A 21,297-nucleotide genomic window follows, 5' to 3' on the forward strand; every position below is an offset into this window, starting at 1 on the left:
GGCGGGTGGAAAAAAAAAGCGCACAAGGCAAACAGCTCCAATCCCCTTAGGGTTGTCAACTCCAATCCCCCCAACCTCTGGCGTTTTTTAACCAGGCAAACAGAGGGAAAACTGTTGCAGTTGGAAGACTTCAGGGTCCCCGTTCCATTAGCCCTACCTGGTGATCTCAGCCACCGTGAGCAGAGTTTACGCTCCCAGAGGGTCTCTGTGTGAAGCGGCCTAGTAGCCTGCATGAGAAGTATCCACTTAAATCCACTTGCTACCATTTAATAATTTCGAGTTTGAAATACATGTCACTTCCAAATGTAAATTTCGCTGGAGGTACTCACATCTGTTGGAGAAAAACACAAAACAACGGACACCATCAGGGCGCTTTTTTTTCTCTCTTTTTTTTTTTCAGCCCTCTCAAAGTCGGAGCTGTGTGTGTGTGTCTGTGTGTGTGTGTGTGTGCGTCGTTTTCACAAACAGCATCAAAATACATGAGATCAGCTCTCGGGCTTTGTTTGGCCCTGGCAAGGTTAGGCCAGCCTCATTCCAAATTTCCTGAGGGGGGAACAGAGAGAAAAACGATTCCATGCAGATAAATCACTCGCACAGATCAAAAGACAAATCAGTGGCAAAGACAAAAGATGCTGACTTGCAGAGAACAATAGAGACAGGGAGACGTAGGTATCAGAGGAGCCGGCCCTGAGATCCCTGGCTCCACTCAATCAAACCTGCTAACCAGGGTTTGCATACTAGGTCAAACAAACTCTCCTTCTGCAAGAGAGAGAGGGTATTTAAACTGATCTTGTTGAACTGTTTTGGGGGGACTGCTAAGCTCTGGCTGTTTAGTTTTGTAGAAGAACAAATAGGATTGAGTTTCTGGCTTTGCAAACACATCTTCTCGGTTTGATTTAAGAGCACCCCGAGAGTGGGATATGTCCTGGTTTGAAAAGGGAAAGGGGAAGAGAAAGAAAGAGAGGGGGGTTAACTATTTGATCTAGAGCATCGGTGTCTGTGTGGGTAGTTGTGCACACGCATGTCTGTGTGGTTTGATGTATGCCTTCAGCCTGGCTTTCTATAGTTCTGCATCTAAGACAAGAAGTCCTGTCCCATACAGCCCTTCACGCATCACAGCCCACAGGCTTCTATTAACTTCTTCAATACGAGCAATAAATAAATATATGGAAACCACACCTGTTTATCATCCCCTCATCACTTTAGAGAATCGAGGTGTCAGAAGGAAAAGAGCCCTTTGGGAAGTAACGTGTAGGGGACAAGAACCAGCAGCACCCATCACCAATATTACCTTTTGATCAAACTGCTTCGCAGATATCAGAGAAAGCAACACATCACTTTTACAGCTCTGTTCTCGGTTTAAAATACAGTTCTTACAAAGGGAAGGGTCATATGAAAAGCACCTTGTGATTTAGCTTTTAAGCATATTTTATAATGTAGAGGACTAAATTATGTTCAAAAACACTGCTCACCATGCACCACTGACAGTCGTTATTTGATCCCCTCCTCTGAGATCCATGTATGATAACACATCAATTTAGATTAAGGTGATATGAAAGAGAAATGTAAAATAGGTTTCGAGGGGGAGGAGCTGAAACATTTGAGATGAATAAAATGATATTAAAATTAACATGTTGAGCTTCGGCACAGTCACAATTGACCTGTAAAGTGTGCTTAACAGGAAAATATCTTAAATTGAAGCACTGGGTCCAGATAGGCTGTAATAAGCTGCCCATAAAATCTGCTGAACTCTTCAAAAAATGTCACACACTTCTTGACATCAAGCTTTTTCCAAATATCGGGGGGGATAAGGAGACAGATAAGGTCAAAGGATTTACCTAATATATTTGGATGGAGGGTTAGAACCCCATTCAGGTGTCATGAGGGAGAGAAGGAGAAGCATTAAAATAGAACCGTTAAACCCAAGCTGGGTCGAGCCCTCGATGAAATTAACCCACGTTCCACACTCCAGTCGCTATCTCCAGTCCAAACAAGTGAGTTTTGATACGGCTGTTCTGGCCTGGAACAGAGGGAAAAAACAAGCCCACTGCCACAACAAAGACAGGAAATTCAGCATAGATTCCTACTTCTTTCTTTTCTCCTGCCTCTCTATACCTAACAATACTGGTAATGGAGAGAGAACAGTGCCCGGGGCTGGCAGAGACACCTGCGACATATTTTCTCCCCCACACCACTACCCCCCTCCCCCCCACACTCCCGCCAACACCCCCATCCACCCACCCGCTCTTCCCACCCCCTCGACATTAAAGTCCTTCACAGAAATCAGAATTTAATAAATCACCCCAGAGCCTGACAGAGTTTATCTCCGGGGGTCGCCTCCACTGTGCAGAGACTCACAGACAGACAAAGCCCGGCCCGATAAGATGTGAAATTAAATACAGTTAGCAGTTTGAGACAAAGGAGGGAGAGTGTCACACTGAGCTTTGTACGGCGTAAACGGCTGGCTGCTAGCCGGAGCACATATACACACACACATAAACGCCACAGAGACAGCTAGGTGATTCATTTCAGGTTTCCTCTCACATTTAACCTCATTTGCATCATCCACTGTCAACATATCGCCTCTCCCAGATATGTTCAAGAGCTTTCATTAGACGTCCAGGGGATGACATCCTTTTTACCCAGATGCACCATTATTAATCACTAGCTCTACTCCTATGTGGACTCATCTCCATCACGGATCAAACGCTATCTGCCTGTGTTTCCTTTCATTCAGCAGACATTCCTGACATCTGCCATCACTACAGCTAAAGGAGACTTATGGGAGTGTGTTGGGGCTCAGACGACCTTATGAATACAGTACATAAGCATTTAGTACTGAGAGGACATAAATGTGAGGATTTGTTCGACACTGGTAGGATCTGTCAGAGCAAACCTCTGGCAGCCTAACTCACATACTGTACAGCATACTTGAGGGCTCTGTAAAACAATTAAGTACATTAGAAAATGAAACCTGCGATATGAAAGTGCTGCCTAGTGTTATAAAGAAACATGATTGCAATGCTTTCATAGGAGTATACAGTTATATTATTTTAAATTAGCTGTGGGCTTTACTTCACATCAGGATATGGCAAACCTCAGCTGTTCAAAGCAGATTTTTCCCCTGCTCGGTAGTTAAGAGAAAGCACAGTCAGGTTTCCAGGACGAAGCTGTGCAGGTTGTTTAATAGGCTTAGCCTGGTCATTGGACCTGACCTTTCCCTTTAACAATACTGAGGCCGACGGGCTTGGGCCTGCTCTGGGAACACAATGACCCGTGGGTGAAGCCTAATCTTCTCCAACTCCCCTCTCTCTTCTGACCAGACGGTCTTGATCCACAGCCTCTCTGTTGCTCCAACTAATGTCTTCCTGCTGAGACAACAGGGCCAAGGAACTGTCAACAGGCCTGGCCCAGCAGGGCCTCTTTCACAGAGCCCTTCAGGGTCCACAGGCAACGACACTCCATGCTCAGAGTGCGAGTGCCGCTTGGTAGAATGTTGAGAATGACAGGGATGCTGGGTGCCATCATGCGTCCTGATAACATTCTACATCTAAAAGTATGATTAGCACGCTCTCTAGTCCGCCCATCTATGGACGCGATTGAAAAAATGGGCTGCTGGGTATTGTAGGCCTGTCATTACAATGCAGCAGTTTGTCATTTCCTAATCCTAAAACTCCCACGTCACACGTATAACCGTCAAATATCAATTGTGTTGCAGTAGCCGTCTCAATGCTGAATGATTATGTGTGTAAATTGAGGCATTATAACTTCAGAGTACAGAAAGTACAGCTCACAAACATAAGATTAACTGAGTGTTGGTAATAGAAGTGCAGTGAACTTGAGATTTTACAGCCACACACACATTTCATTTAAAGTTTTACCATTCTTTGGTTGTCTTTTTTCTCATTATGAATGGCAAAGAGCTTTCTGGTGGACAGCATCAATTGAAATAAAATAAGCCTGTCTGACATGCAACAACAAGAAAAGCAAACAGCATACATTATAATTTAAAGATCAACGCAAAAAGTACTGTAAATGCATGTGTGTGTACACACACACACACACACACACACACACTTAGGAGTCAAGTCCCAGATGACTATGACTGTCCACAAAACCCATTGCTGTGGCAAGAGAATATCAGAAAGTGTAGAAAGAAATAAAGAAGTGCATCTGAAACCGAATGTATTCGTTGCTGCATTACTTTAGCTTTTTAAGTGTTTGATCTGTGCAGACGCTGACAAGGCAGTTCATTCTTTTCCAAATAAAAGTTTTATTTTCCCTGTGTTCAAATGATGGGCTGTGAAAGGTTGTTCTTTCTTCCCCATGCAAGTAAACTATACAAAGAGGTGTTTGATCTCTGAAATCCGATCTGTATTTTTAGTATTGTCTCCAGTTCTTACTGTGGCACCTTAAAGGTCAGGAGTGAAAGGCCATTTGATAACTACAGAAAGACCTTTTGGCTTTATTACACTGACTTTCATCTCTTTTCCTGCAGAGGTTAAAACATAGCATTGCATCCTTTGAAAAAGAAAAGATAAAATGGATCGCTTTGGAGCCTCAAGCCTTATTTTTTCATAGAGACAAGTCTGGCATTCAGTCTGCAAGGAAAACTCTTGTGGGATGGGTTTCTGGGAGTCTTCTCAGGCACAATTAGCATGTCCTCTCAACCTTCTACCAAACTTCTCAATGAGACCCTGATATCCTATTGAGATATTATTACCACTCAAACAGGGCATGCACGCACACACTCATACAGGTGCGCCACACACACACGCACGCACGCACGCACGCACGCACGCACGCACGCACGCACGCACGCACGCACCACACACACACACACACACACACACACACACACACACACACACACACACACACACACACACACACACACACACAATCACAGCTCAATGACACCCACTTCTCACTGAATATTCCTTTCTTTTTAATGGTAACCTTGGGAGATGGGCTGCACCGGTGCAACACTTACCAGCCACTAGTCTGAGAAAAATGTTTTTGATATGCTTGTGTCATTTAATCATCCACATTCTGCCGAGACTGTGCAGGACAATTTTGCAGGATATTAACTCCCAACTAAACCCTGGCTTGTATCATTTGTGGGGCCAGTCAAGCAGGAGTCCCAGGAGGAGCAGAGACTTCCTCCTCACAGTCGTAGTAATGTAAGCTTGACTGGGCGCGCACGCACACACACACACACACACACACACACACACACACACACACACACACACAAACACATACATACATACACACACACACAGACACACGCACAGCTAATAGACAGGTAGACTGAACCGTAAAGGAATAAAAGAATCAAGAAATGTAAGGCACAAATGAAGCCCTTTACTGACAGTAAAAGGATGAATGTATTTGTGATTTGAGTGATCAGGTTACAACAATAAAACAGACAGTAATGAAGTACAGTAAGTAGTGGTAGAAAATGGTCTAGTGTGTGCTGCAGATATATATATATATATATATATATATATATATATATATATAATATATCTCACAGACACACCAAAAGTTAGAGATTATTTCCACACCAAAGTTAGAGATTGAAGAGCATTCGTAAAAATGTCACTTTAACGTGATCCATTTGGACAGCTCACATTGCTTAATGAGGTAGCAAATTCATTTTTTCTGCTGTGGAACAGACATAGTGGATGATGTGATTCTATGCAAAATATATGAAGCCATTACTAGAAAAATGCATGAGTTTCAATAGTTGGAGGGGGGAAAAAGTCTCATTGCACGGAGGCTATCCCTATACTTTACCAGGGAGCGTCTCTCTCTCACACACACACACACACACACACACACACACACACACACACACACACACACACACACACACACACACACACACACACACATAAAATGCAAAAGACAGCAAAGGCAACTGATGAAAACCATTTTTGTTCCATCACAAAGAACTAGGTCACCCTCTCATAATTGTCAATCATGCAATAAATCTCTCTGTGTCACAAATGAATACGGCATTGGAAATGAGACAAAGCTTATTGGCATGCTACGTCAGCTTGACTCAATTCATCCTCCTTTTCACACAAGACCATTCATATGTGAAGTTGTGCGAGAGTGTCTCTCTCTCTTTCACATTCTCTCTGTCTCTTTCGCTCTCTCACACACACAATCTCGCTCTCGCTCACTGAGCAATTCACATACACTTGGACACAAGCAGACACACTCACAAGCTCCTAATGTGAAAGTTACACAGGGTTAACGTATGTGGACAAACCATTTCAGCCAAGGGTCGCTTTATTATCATAACCATGTTTATTTTCCATAGAGGTCTCTCTGTATTTTCTGCATTTGTGTGGAATTACTACAAACAAGTAACAGCACATTGCTTTCAAGGCATTGGCACATGCGTGGACAGAGTTTGACAACTTAAGATCACAGTTAACGGGACTGCTATCAAACAAACGTTATTTTTATTATGTTTGTTTCTTCTTCTTTTTTTACAGCTGATAAAGGCTTATTGTTTATCTTTGAAACTTAACGGAACTGAACTGACTACTAACGCTTTTTGCATACCAGGTGTACAGTGGTCTATTCCGTGCTATCTGATTGGCTGTGAGCATTGGCTTGACACAGCACTACAGCTCCATCCACAGAGGTTTGAGTCACGTCTCCGAGGACCCGACTGTCACTCTTTAAGAGGAGGGTAATAATAGCCGGGCGCCACAGCAAGTGGTGGCACAGGCGATTTTAAAGAAACATCAGGGAGACGGTGACATTTGAGTCTAGGAAGAGAGAAACCTAAGCACTGCAACCAATAAAGACTCCCACCAATATTCTCACTAGGCTTACAAGGAGAGAGACAGAAGCAGAGAGAGAGGGTGAAAGGCAAAGAGAGATGTCAGTGTTAGATGAAAATGTGTTGACCTGGTGATATTGATACCCTGCTCATAACCTCTACAGGTGTGCAATGCCGTCAGGAAGCAGCTCTGGGTGTGGCTATCTCTATGGATAACAGCCAAAATTGCAGACCTTATCGTTTTACCGTACAGAGAATGAGCTGTCTCGTTCACTTTGAGCTGCTGACAACTGAAATGATTCTGCATTGAAAACAGAGCCACCTGAATACATTCATACGCAGCACAGTGTAGACAAAGTTCTTTTTTTCTTTAACATTTGTATTCCTTTTATTTTTAACCAGAATTTTCAAGAAGATACTGGATCGGGTTGTTAAAAATGCTAATGTGTCAGCTACTTAATTTTTTCTTAATTTTCTAATTTAAGAAATATTAAGCTGGCAATGACCTTAAGATTAATGACTGAAGCTTGATTGAGCAGATTTAGCAAGGTTGTAGTGATTTTTTTTTTTTCATCATTTGATAGACAGATCTGGAACAATCTGCTGATCAGTGTCCAATGCCGTTGCTAGAACCATTCCTTTAGAAGTGACCTTTAAATGTATTAAAAGAACAATCTGGAACTAAGCATTTATGGCGCACTGATATTACATTACACTGATTGAACAAAAAATTTGTTAAAGTGGAAAGGACTAACTTACTTTGACATTAGTATTGTTGTCATCATGATTATTTACTTGTGATGGCTTAGTTTAACTTAAATTTAAATAATGTCGTTACTTTTAAACGTCTTAAACTCTAAAGCTCTAAAACCAGACACAAGAGAGCAGTTTAGTGCCTAGCCTGCTGGCTCAACAGGAACTTATTTCATGCACATTGTTAGTTACAATTCAATGCAACAAATTGACTGCATAAAGTGTTTCTGGTGTCTAAGGGAATTCAGATTTCACGTAAATAGCTGTGGGGCCTTTCTTAGTTTTTCATCAGAAGGTATTGACTGAGCAGATACTTTGAACTACCATAGAATGTGCTGCTAGTCTCAAGTGTCATTAGCTTCAGGGCTTTTCCAGCTAGCGCCAGGTAAAGATTAGATAACAATCAGCCCTTTAATAGATACTGTTGGAGGCACAGGAGCTGTTCCTGTGCTGCACCGTTCATCTGAAGCTAACAACAGAAGAAGAGAGAGTGGAAGCCGATGTCATTTCCTCCCTGATTTCTTCTCTGTGATGTACCGCTGAGCCCAGCAAGGAACACGGCTGTTGTTAAATTACATGTAACTGTTGGCTCAAACTAGTGGCAACGTACAGTGTGTGTCGGTCTGTCTCTCAAGGCAATTCAAAGTACTTCACATAAGGCCGAAAGGCATTAGGAAAGATATAAAAGGCAATGTAAAAAGACACATTAATAGAATTTGAAAAAAAGTAAAACAAAAACATAAGTGATAAAAATAAGATAACACACAGTAAGACAAATCAAACAGTAGAGTAAAAATCACAGATCAAGATATTTATAAACAGTATCAACTTAATAAAATGTAGTGGAAAACAGACATTTTAAAGCTTCAGTGGGTAACTTTTTGATATTAATGAATGTCCCTTACATTCAAACCATTGCCAAATGGGTTGCAACAAAGCTAATTAAAACAAACACAAACTCAAGTGAAGAAAATTACCACTTCAGACGAGTCCATCATGTTTTTTAATCGTCCGTGTACTCCTTAGCAACTAGCAACTGCGTGGGGGAGGGGTGGGGGCTGTGCGAAACCACGGAAGGCTTGTATCATGTGGGCGCGCCGACAGTTTTGTAGCTTTTAGCCTTGATTTAAAATAAACGAAAATTGAGCAGATCTCCAGTTTTCTTGGCGCACAAAAACTGAACGCTGCATCTCCATGTTTAGTTGTGATTCTGGGGACAGTAAGTAAGACCTGTCCCCAGACAATCTGAGAGGTCTGAATGGTTCTTACGGGAGCAGCAGGCCATGAATGTATTTTGGCCCTAAACCACTCAGAGCTTTATAAACCAACAGTAGTATTTTTAAATCAACTCGTTGACAAACAGCAAGCAAGTGTAAAGATTGTGAGGACTGGATTGATTAGCATTCTGAATCAGCTGCAGCGTGAAGACAGCAGTCGCGCCTAGCCTACTGAAGATAAATGCATTGGACAACTCATACACTGGTGCTGATCTCAAAGCTTTCAAAAGTCTGGATGCTTTACCAGTTCTTTGTAGCTGACTGGGTTACAGGTACGCAATGCTAAGCTAACAGCAGGGGGAGGTACCTCATTATGGCAAAGATAAGACATCAATATAGAGTTTATTTTGTATTAACATATATTTTTTACTTAAGTAAAAATGTATATAACACGTAGCCTTTGTTTTTAAAGAACATGGTCGGTCGTGGCTGCCCACAAATGTTGTTCACTGCGTGTGCCAATGTAACTTTGTAAGGGATGCGTGCACGCATCCCAGCTCTGGGAAGTGCAGTCATTAATTATCTATCATACATTTATCCATGCAGTAAATCACGGAGTGTATATGATCAGTAGTAACCACACATAATTGTAACATCTAGCGATCTTCTCATCTATGATTACATTCGCTGTGTTCGCTGTGTATGTTAAGATTTGACCGGTGGACATTACAACGCGATGGGCAGCAGCTAGTAAGCCGTCCAAAACTAGCTGCAGCTAGCTGGTGGGCTAGCGGGGGTAGGAGCTCTGCCGACCCACATTTAACTTGTTGGGTTTTTTTACCTTATTGAAGCTTGTTTCCGTGCCATGTCATCTTTAATTTCACCAATATTTTTGTATGTGTGTTAAGTTAAACGATCAAGGGAATGGCTTTCTTTTTGGGATATGCAACTAGCTCGCTCGCTAAGTCAGTAACCGATGATAGTTAGCTATGTGGCGGGTCATCATCGGGTGGACATGTTAGCACGAACAGCTGGTTAGCATGGCAGCTAGCTGGTGAGGATTTTATTATTATTTATCAGTCATTTAAAAAAGAAAGGCAATGCATACACATGCTTGCGTTGGTGAGAATTACTCTGCAGATTGTGTATGTAAGAACACAAACACGTACATGTTTAGATTGCCGTCCGTCTACAGCATATCTCTTCCACCGTCCGTCATGGCGTTCAGGTTTTGCGCAAGTAGAGCGTGACGTCACGTACAAAGGGTCTATGATCTATATATATATATATATATATATATATATATATATATATATATATAAAATAATGTACAGTATTTAATGAATATATATATAATTATATATAATGCAAGATATTTTAGGCATTTTGAAAAACAAATTGGCATATTTTATTATTTCTTTGATTATTTGATTATTAAAAGTTTTTAATTTAAACAAAATCTGAGTCTTTGCATGTATCGACTCTGCAGTCACTTGCCATAAAAAATATAATAGCTAATTCCTGCATGATATTGTAAAAAAAATATGTGTGTATATATATATATATATATATATATATATATATATATATAGGAAAGTGCATCTACATAGGGTATTTCCTAACTTTCAGTAACATGAGAAAAAAGATGTGCTATCATAATATGAAATGAATAACTTCACTGAAATTCCAAAAGTACAAAGGGCTTTTTGTTAGATGACATTCCTTTCTTAATATACTTCAATTATTAGGAGGAGTCCTTTGTATTAAGTACAGAGCTCCAAAAACATTGACACTGGAGGAATAACATCTGCATGTTTACTCAGGAGAAGATTCATCCCTGATAGCCTTCAAGAAAATGAAGAGAGAGAGAAAAAACAAGTGGAGGAAATTTGTGGAATCCCATCTGAGATTGCTTCCCTAATGGATTTCTTTTCCTGTCAGCTCAGACGAGAAATGAAGCCGGGGAAAATTAACTCCTGATACAGCTACGCTGAATTAGACAGAGAGGGGGGAAAAACTACATACTTTTTAAGGATTCCAGCCTTGTCATTTTCAATTTTCTGCTCTTTGGTCATGCTTGTATTCAGATTCCCCAACATCTATTCGCCATATCAATCCTAATTAGACAATCTGGGCCCACGAAGGATGGGAGCGGAGTTATTTGCATAATTTAATCATAAATACTCAGTGATACATATTTCCAAATGCATTTGTACAATTATCTTTTCATCCTTGGGGCAAAAGTATTAATATGATTAGGCAATAATTCTTTAAAAAAGGGGGGAAATAGGAAACCAGCAAGTGTGCACTCTTTTTTAAACTCCAGCTTTGGGCTATATGAAAAATTAATTAATTTCTGAGGAAAATCAATTTCTCTATGTGACCATATTAGACAGAGCCAGGCAAAGGCCTGCATTCCTTCTCCAATCAGAAAATCTCATCTGCTCCCTCTAACTTCTGTCAGTAGCATTTAACATCCTGGTACGAGCGCCAGTGACTTCCGCCATGCTCCCTAAATGTGCTGTAATGTGAAGGAGCCCGTGAGTAAAGACAAGCAAGGGAGCACTGACTGGGAAAAGAGGAGAACGGAAATCAGAGTGACCAAAATCTATTGCTGGCATGTCAGGCAATCAGTCTCAAGTGTAAAATCATCAGGTAAAATTACTGTTAACAAATCTAGTTTAATATGCTAGATAAGGCATATTGACAGATAGATTTTAAACAGCTTAAGTCTGTTGTCTATACAAATCAAAGCTAATACCCCTTTATGGTTGTTGAGCATAGTAAAAAATAGGTCATTTTAATATGCTGATTAACATGGAAAGACCTGATGTCTGGTTGTGATTTCAGACCATTTCATTTGGTAGAGGAATTAATTGGTAATTCAATTGCTGTTGCCGATCAACTAAAGGCATGCAAATAAGATATGAGCTTGGGCAACTAATGCATCCAACAGGCAAATTAACAATACAGGCCTCTTTGCCATGCAAATAGCCTCTAAATCCACAAATGTCATTAGACAGTGTCAACCAAAGCCTCTTTAACAAGTGAAATCTGGGGTTTCAACAGTCTTGGCTCAGCTGCATTGCAAGCTATAAAAAAAAAAAAATTATGTTACTTTTATTAACTGAGCTAGTCTGTGGATTCTTCTAAAAAAGTGTTTTAATTTGCACTTGTTCCAGCTGAATAAATGTAAAGTCAATAAAGCGATTTTGATTTTTAAGGAGACTATTTGTTTGCAAAAGAAAATACCTTGCCGCCATCTGCCAACTGCACAGTTGACTTGAGCACATGTACTGTACCTAATCAAATTTAGCAGAGCCCCACTGAAGGATTAAAAATGTTTAAAAAATATTCCTTCTTTTTTTCTTCAATAAGAAAACAACACAAATATGAGGGCCAATTTGACAAGAAAGTACTTGAATAGATTGGGATTTAAACAGCTTTGTATGGCATTTTCTCTCTATCTTTCCCTCTCTCTAATCAGGCATCTGTCACTCTGTTTTTGAAGTTATTATCGCCCAAGCTCCCTCTTGGATGTGGTTGCTGGGTGACGGGTATCTTAGCACCCACTCTGACTGGAAATGATTTGAATGGAATCCAGAAATCTCCCTTGAGTACCTGTAAACACATCCGTGCCTTGTAGAAAACAAATATATTATAAGAGAGCTCAGCAGAGGAGAGGAGGGAGAGAGACAAGCTGGCACCCTCAGTGGCAGCTCACACTGAGCGCTAAACAAAACAATTACCGTCATTTGCAAATATGTGTGTTTAGGCATAAACACTCTTGAAATAGGAACAAGAGAGGTGATAACACTTTCTGCCATGTATGTATCAATTAAATGCATCTGTTAAAAAAGGAAGTCATTCCACTGTGACCTGTCACTCGTAACATTTCAGAGATCTGTTTGACTGAAACGAGCCGAGGAAAATCTATTTAAGAAGGGCATGTAAGTGAAAAGCCGTCCCATTCCCAGTGGTGGGACATTGTCTGGGGCGTGTGGTTAACCTTCAAGGGTAGACAATGATTGTCAATTAACTGCTGAATTTCTGCGCCCCAGCATCGGATAGCCTGCCCCCACAAAGCAGACCAATGAGAGATATGCGATATCTCTGCACCGCCCCCTGTGTTATAATAACCTTTCAGAGAGTTCAAGTGTCACACAGCAATAAGAACCTTTTCCATCCCACCACAGGGAAAATGAAAAGGAAAACAAGTAGCTGGAACAGAGGGCTCCTGGAGGGCCAGAGTCATAATGTAGGGGAGATTACTGAACCTGGATCAGTCTGGGAGCGAGAGCTAATCTGGCACAAGATTCCTTAAGAAAATGAAGGGGTCAAAAATGACCCTATTCCTAATTTCTATAAAGATGAACAATAATTACTAAAACACTGTGTCAGATATTAGGCCAAGCACACATAGTTCAAACACTCACTGTAAAAGTGTGTGAATGAAATATTCTATTATAAAAACAATTCCTCACTTCAATTCATCACCAGAATAAATAAAAAAATCGTACACTGCATTTCTGAAAAAATACGTTTTCCATTTTAAAATGTTCAAAAAGTGTTATGCTAAAGGAAGCGTAGTAGGGAACAATTTGGTTGGAGTTTGTTTGTGTCCACATCAAAACTAAAACAGCGGGATGCAGTGGTGCTCTGTGCTGCTATTCACATTCACACTGTGTGCAAAATGAGAGTAGTGTTGTTTTAACACAATAGACCGTGGGAGGGAAAAAAACAGCATGTGAAATAGTAAGACCCATTGTACAAGAGTATTATTCACTTCATTGTTACCACACTGCCAGTGTATAATAAGAGTAGTGACATTGTGGTAAAAGGACGAGATGAAAAGCTAAACTATCTCAGGCAGCAGGCTGTTGTTGTGTAACCTGAGTGGGTTAACCGGTGAACTCAGATACTTTTTAACTGACAACAAGTCGGTGCAAAACGGTACATTGACTTTGGAGAGGGAACTCGTTTTCATCTACAGGGCAACCTGTGTTCTATTTACTCAGACTGATCATTTTGTCAACAGCAAATCAATGACAGACGGTGTAAAGCGCACATCCCTGCAAATAAAATCAACTCTTTCTAAGTAACAGAGGCCTTTTATCCAGCGGATGCCTCACTGTTCCATGATGTAATTCTCCAAATGGGGCAGGCAGGCGGGCAGGCCGGGTCTGAGTGATTGATTTCAGCCCAGCACCGGGAGTACCTGGCTGCTTTCAGAGACAATTACAGTCCTGTCCATGTGCCTGTAATAGCCCACCACTTTAGCGTCATTAAAGCGACGCGTGGCACTGCATTATCCTTTAACCCCATCACTGGCCATCCTCCCATTGACAACCCGGAGAGTTCAACCACATACTTTGTCACCTGAAGCCCCACGCCAGGCTTGAGGATAGGATCACTACACGGTATGTTTTTCTCTATAAAGAGGGTGTGAGGGAAAGGGGGGTGTTCTACTCCCTTGATGCTTAATGTAAATGATGCCTTATCACCAAAGTGCACAGGTGAGTTGTTGAGACAGTTACAGCAGGCATGAAAAAATGAAGTTGAAGCATATTTGAAAACTCCAAATATTGTATGCAGATATGTGAGGCTGACTGTTTTGAAGCAAGCATAAAGAGAAGAGGAAAATGGAAACAATGTAGGCTACTAAAAATATTAGTAAATAAACTACATGAGAAAAAAGATTTAGAATTTTTTTTTTAGATGTTTTGGTACAATAATATCTACTTCAAAATTAGTGATTTATTTGATTTTGCATGTTGTGATTAGGCCTAATAGTGCACTTTGCAGATACAGCAGTGCTTTGAGGGTCAAAATGTATTCACCCTCTCATACATACTATATGGATCTTACTGGCACAAATTAGTACAAAAAAACAGGTCTGTTTACAGTGTGTGCATGTGTGTTTTGATACTAAGCATGCATCTAAAAGTCACAATTAAGTTCGATTGCACACTTTAATTTTCCAAAAGCCTGTATGATTTCACTCTGAGATAACCAAGTGACTCAAAGTGTGTATTGCTATTCTCCACTGATGGGAGCCGTTCCATCATATTTGCATTTCCAGCTCGTTTCTGGGTAGCAGATCAATATGGAATCAATCATAGTGACAGGTAAGATGGTAAATTTGACCAGGCTGAACCATCCTGTGAGACTGAGCGATACATCAAACCTAGGAGCAACAAGACAGTAAAATGACTTTTAATCAAATATTGATCTTCACTTAAATCCCTCCATATTAAAACATATAAAGCTTAAATTATTTGATTTGGTAATATGGGTTAATGCTTTAATTGCCACTTGTGTGGTTTACCTCGCTTAATATATATCAATTTCCTTGTAACCTTCTTAAAAAAATATAATGCCTGTCAATATTGAAAAAAAACAATTAATACAAAAATATTCATATAATTCTGTTAACCTGGGTTTTTCTTGTTTACTTTCTAAAAATCAAAGTTAGCATAATTAAAAATAGTATTGCCCCTGTGGCAAGGAAACATAATGAGGCAAAACCTAGTTTTCTTACAGAGCCATAATACGAATAAAGGTTAGCTAAAGGTTTCCTTAAATTAAGAGACTTTACAGTAAAATAAGGCTCATGACTGGGGTCTTTTCTCTGAAATTGTGTTGCAGTGGCAGCTCTACACCTGAAGTTTATTCAACAGTATTGTGAAACGCAGCCGTGGTGTAACCTACATTATCGATTAATTTGTTCTGAGGAGGACAGGCTATCCATCATGGCACAGCATTGCCCTGCACGTGTTAATAACTTTCACTAAACTTTTTCACAGATGTTGCGCGCTGCCTTCTTCCCGTCTGACAGACAGGTACGTTGCTTGGATGGAGTTTGAAACCCACGCTCACGTATTCACACACACATTTAACTTCGGATGATAAGTTCATCACATCACTTGAACCACTTGTTTTTTTTTTATAAAGGAAAAATGTCTCCCCCTTCCTCGATCCCGCGCCTTTACGCACGGCTGTCCGTAAAGACATTTAAACCAAAATGCCGCACAGAGCTCTCCACTAACCTCGCATTAGTGCAGTCGTTGTACAGAGTCTCGAAGTCTTTTCTGGAGATGAGTTTACAGCGGTTCACTCCAGGTTGGATGGCGCCGAGCCCTCTGAGGATGCGGACCTGCTCCACATTGCACACCACCGGCGTGATCTCCAGCCGCTTCAGCTTGGTGTAGACCGTGTGCAGTCCGCCGACCAGGTGCTTCAGGAACAGGTCGAAAGCCTGAGGAAGGCAGATGAGCTCGCTGCCGTCCACGGTGAAAGAGGCCACTTTGGCACCGCGCAACTCGACCATCTTGCACTCGTTGTTTTGCGGTATGTTTTCAACAGGCGACGGGGTTGAGTACACGGGTTTGCCGGGAGGAAGACCCGCGTTCGGGATGCCCGGGCTGCCGGTGGTAAGGAGCTCTGATCTGAACAGGTTCTGTCCGGGTCCGGATGGGGGAGCCAGGGATGGAGATGGTGATGAAGTTGTCGACGGCGGGGACGTCGTCGCGGAGGGAGTCGAGATCGTTGGCGGTGGGACCAGAGGGGTTGGTGGGATCAGAGCAGCCGGTATGGCCATGGTCACCTACAGGAGGGGAAGAGAGTAGCCGAAGTTCAAAGTAGAAAACCCAGCCTGCCGAGACACCCCTAAATGAAAGAATCCACGAGAGTTTAGCTCCTCAGATAAGTTGGGAAGTAAAAAGAGCTGCCGAAAAAAGGCGTGCTGAGTGAGGGTTTTGGGGGGGCTGAGCGGCGGGACAGTGATCAAAGATAGGAGGAGGAATGACAGGAGGAAAATGAGCTGAAAAGTGCAGCTCCGCTCTGTGGATGAGTTGTTGTTGTCACACGGTACAGAAAGGGAGGAGCTAGGGGACAGTGGAAGCCTTTGAAGAACAGATAACTGGGCTTGGGCTACACTAATATGGTTCAGGTCTATTAAAATTGTTTATTCCATACAAGAGAGATCCGGTTAAATCGGATCATATTCGTGAACATTTTTTGTTGTTTTTTTTTGTTCAAAAAAGCATGCACTCACAAGTTATAAAAGCATGCACTCACGAGTTTTAAAAGCATGCACTCACAAGTTATTCATGAAATGTCAGTTAACACAGCGCATTAACAGCCACACAGGTTACACATGCTGTCCAACAGTATGCAAACCCACTGCACCACTGTGCCCTTATCGACAGCTGATCCCTCTAAGCATCACGTTTTTGTAAAAACGTTTGCACTTTGTTTGCTTACATCCTGCAACTATTTAAAGGACTTATGCAAACCTACATTTTTCTTTCGTCCAGGCATTCATAGGGAAATGGTTTTTAACTGATCTACTTGTCATATTTTCTGACTGAGCATGCCAGTATGAGTCACAGTTGAAGGTAGACACTACTTGTGGGACAGGGAAATATGTCTTGTTTAATTAGTCCTTAATGATTATTGTATTTACATGGTTAAAGTGGCTATAGCTTTTCATATGAAGGAACAGCATGACACAACATGAGGCAATTGTTGTTTTGAGAGTCACGTTTTGTATGCAAACTAAAACACTATATTAATTGCAGTGTATAACGCCTTTATATAAAAGTAAAGTTACTGATACAAGCCTTGTAAACGTTATATAATGCTACATGTACTGCTTCATTGTTAGTTCACCACTTACTGTCCATTTCAAGTTCAACACCCACGATAACTATTACTTTATGATGTAAGAATTACAGGTGAGCAGGTGACCATGTCAAACAATGCTAAAGAAACTATGGCAACAGTGTTAACATTGTTAATGAACTCAAATTAGCTGAAGATAAAGATGACTAATGTGCATACTGTACCTCATTACATTTAACAATTTAAAAGTGGTTTAAGAACACTGGCCGAGGTCAAACTTAAAAAAAATAAATAAACATGTAAACAGACATTCATAAAAATGGTAACTGTTCAGGTGTCTTGCACAGGATTGCTGTGTCAACTTAATCCACCGTACACATACTGCACAACGTCCAGATAGAACGTCAGCTTGTTCAAGGGCTGTACTACTTTATGATGCCAAGTAGTGAACCAAGCTTAAACCATCTTAGAGCATGAGCTCTCACCACATCACTCCAGTTCTGAAGTCTTTACACTGGCTTCCTGTGTCTCAAAGAATTGATTTCAAAGTACTCTTGCTAGTTTAAATCCCTTAACGGTTTAGGTCCAAAATACATTTCTGATCTGCTACTACACTAGGACCCCCCAGACCTCTCAGGTCATCTGGGACAGGTCTACTTTCTGTCCCCAGAGTCAGAACTAAACAGGTTTAAGCAGCTTTCAGTTTCTATGCTCCTCATATCTGGAACAAAAAACCCAGAAACCTGCAGATCCACTGCTACTCTCAGTTCTTTTAAATCAGGCTGAAGAGCTTCTTTTTGATGCTGCCTTTGTTTAAATGACTGTCATTCTTAAATTTTTATGCGCCACTGTAACTTTTTTCTTGTGTTTTATGTGTCCTAATGTTTCTATTTTGTTTTTAACTGTCTATTCATGTGTGTTTATTGTTTTTTAATGCTTATGATTTTTAACTGTTTGTTCTTGTGTTTATCTGTTTAACTGATTTTGTGTAAAGCACTTTGAATTGCCCTGTTGCTGAAATGTGCTATACAAATAAAGCTGCCTTGCCTTGCCTTACCTCAAACCTTTGCTCAATCTCAGACAGTACAGGAAAGAAGGCTAAAGGCAGAGAGCGATGAAGTGCAGCCCTGTGTCATGAGGGTAGGACGGTCAAGTCCATGTACAATAAAGAGCTCATACAGTTTACACATGTATTCAACCACTATGGCACATCATAAATTACAGTAACTTTCTTCCTGCCTTTCTTACAAACCAAACTGTTAGCGCAGGAAAGTGAACTATGTAAACGTGCAGTCGGATCCTAATTTAGACAATTCATTAATAGATCGCAATATACTAACAAATTGGACTAGGATATGTTAGATAGGATCAGTAAAAATAATTTTGTGTTCTTTAATTAATGGGAGAAAACCATAAGTGGATTTATTGAACTCTGGTTTTCAGAAAGCTTGTTTGAGAGAACGAGAGAGCTTGTTAGTTTTGTAGAGATTGAATTGATTATGTTTATTAGATTACATTACACTCCCAAACAACCATCAATGGGTCTCAAGATACATATGCAAAAGTGTAAGTATTAGTTCTACTTTTGCTTTCACAATATTTAGACTTTAAGTTCTGTATGTGCTTTTAGATGTACTTTGTATTCATATTAGCTGAATATTGGAGAGTACATCAGCACTTACCATGTAATCTATAGGTGGAATGAGTGTGATGAACATCAGTAAGGGTGTTGCTTATCATAGGGTGCATTTGCTTTAATTTTCTGTGTATTTGTTGTCCAGTTTTGTAAGCTCAGCTTTAAGATAAGCAGTGTGCCATTTCAAAATTATCATTCAGGGAAAGAGGTAGCTTGTAGTGTAAAATCAATAGCTGCTTAAAATTCATTGCAAGGCAATCCATTTGCCCTTTATGTTGCTAACCTTTCACTTAAATATGCACCATATTAAGATGTCATTATATACAATGAATGTCACAACAGTTTGCCTATTTCTCATCTGCATGGGTTTACTGAAAATCATTGTGCTTGTAATGTCTGAAAAATGACTTTCATTAACATTATGCAGGAAAAAATATATATGAGCCTGAGTAGCCTAATAGGTATTAAAGGCACCCCGGGATATGTATGATGTTTTAGATACAAAGGCCTTTGAACAGACTGGGTGGGCCGCATGTGTCTGACCCCGGTTATGAAAACACAGCATTTCATAAAGTCTGTAAACTGCTGCTGTACATTACACCACAACACTTTGTTGATATAATTCTGCACAAATGCAAAAGCACCACTGCATGGAAACATAATGTATGGGAACCTATCTTGAAGGGATACTGTTTACTTAATATTTTCTTTAGGCACAGCTGGACTAAGTAGTGGCAGTGTCAAATTGTCCTTTGCAACATAGTTGGAAATTAGTATCGTGAGTGAAGTTTCAGCATGACTAAATACTTGGTCAACAAAGTAACACAAACAGTTAACAGAGTTTTCTCAAAAGTACACAGAAGTACAGTACAAGTGGATGAGATTGCAGTAAACAAATGACTATGTCAAAATGTAATCACCCAGCATGATGTATGGCATCAGGAAAGTGTTTCAAAATGTATGGATATGGGACAAGACTTGTGTATGATCAATGACACAGTATATTGTTTGATGTAATAATTTATTCACCCCATAAAGCTTTGATAAAACAATGTTGAAAAGCAATTTAAATTGAATTCATTTAAATGTCAATTCTCATGGTTAGGATTTTTCTATAATTGGCTATTTAATTAAAATTATTTTCATAGTCATTAATACAGCCAGCAACTTGTAGCGCACTGACGTGTTTTAATTACATGGTATTAACAAAATTGATATGCTTTAGAAAGCATGGTGAATAAGAAATAATTAGACCAATCATACATCATCCTCTTATGGACATTAAGTGTATCACAACATAATTGATGAACTTAAAAAACAAGGGAGATAAATAACTTTAATTGAACAGACTTGGTGTACAGAGCTTGGTACAAAGAATCATACTCACGATGTATTATATTTCAGAGGCAATTCATTATCTGTAACATCACTTAGCTCTCTGTGCCCAGCACTCTCTCCTAACCTATGATTACATGACATTTGAAAGCAGTGATACTGTGTAGTCTTTTAAAATGTCCTTTTACCTAGTCTGCATAAATCTTCAAACTGCTTTTCCGCATGGGCAAATGGGAAAGGAAAGGGGGAGCAGCTTTAGACATAAGAATCATTTAGATGCTTGGAATAAAGCCCTTATTGATCATGAATATTTGTTTCTCCAAGGTTACACTGCCTTGACCCTATCTATCCTTAGACACCGTCCAACACAAACATGCCACTCTGGGTGAAGGGGAGATGTCAGAGAGCACACTGATAGCAGAGGGTGTGTGATAATTTTTCTACACTGGCCACATCAATTTCTTTCTAATTACAATTTACAGCATAGTACTTCTCGCATAATGTTAACCCATCGAGTGTTTAGTGGCAGTTTCTATATTCTTCTGATCAGAACAACTTACATTTTTTAGTCACAATCCAAAGTATATATATTATTTTATTGGAGCTCAAATGATTGGAAATTAATCAGCAACTATTTTGATTAATCAAGGTCAAGTAAAATAATCAGCGGATGACTCAATAAGAAAAATAATCTTTAGTTGCAGCCCTACACAAAATTGCAATTCTGGTTCAAAGTTGGTGCTTATACATAATTTGCCAACTACTTTTTAAAGTCAGTTTTTATGTAAAAAGTCAAGACCTTATGTGTAGCATATTTAAAACAACACAGGTTGAGTAAAAGTGACCAAAGAGAAGCATACAACAAAGAACACAGAGAATAAAGTCGGAAAAGGAAGGGGGAATCCACATTTAGCGAGAGCTCTGGG

General features: G+C 40.2%; 1 protein-coding gene across 1 annotated transcript in view; it reads right to left on the reverse strand.

The window, feature by feature from the left end:
* dachd (dachshund d) overlaps positions 1-21,297 on the reverse strand; it is a 120,183-nt gene that overhangs the window by 78,998 nt on the left and 19,888 nt on the right. The window contains 1 exon segment of the mRNA XM_032530273.1: positions 15,825-16,381. Within this exon segment, the coding sequence (XP_032386164.1) occupies positions 15,825-16,381 (557 nt within the window).

Source organism: Etheostoma spectabile, chromosome 11 (genome assembly GCF_008692095.1).
Source record: "Etheostoma spectabile isolate EspeVRDwgs_2016 chromosome 11, UIUC_Espe_1.0, whole genome shotgun sequence".
Taxonomy (NCBI): domain Eukaryota; kingdom Metazoa; phylum Chordata; class Actinopteri; order Perciformes; family Percidae; genus Etheostoma; species Etheostoma spectabile.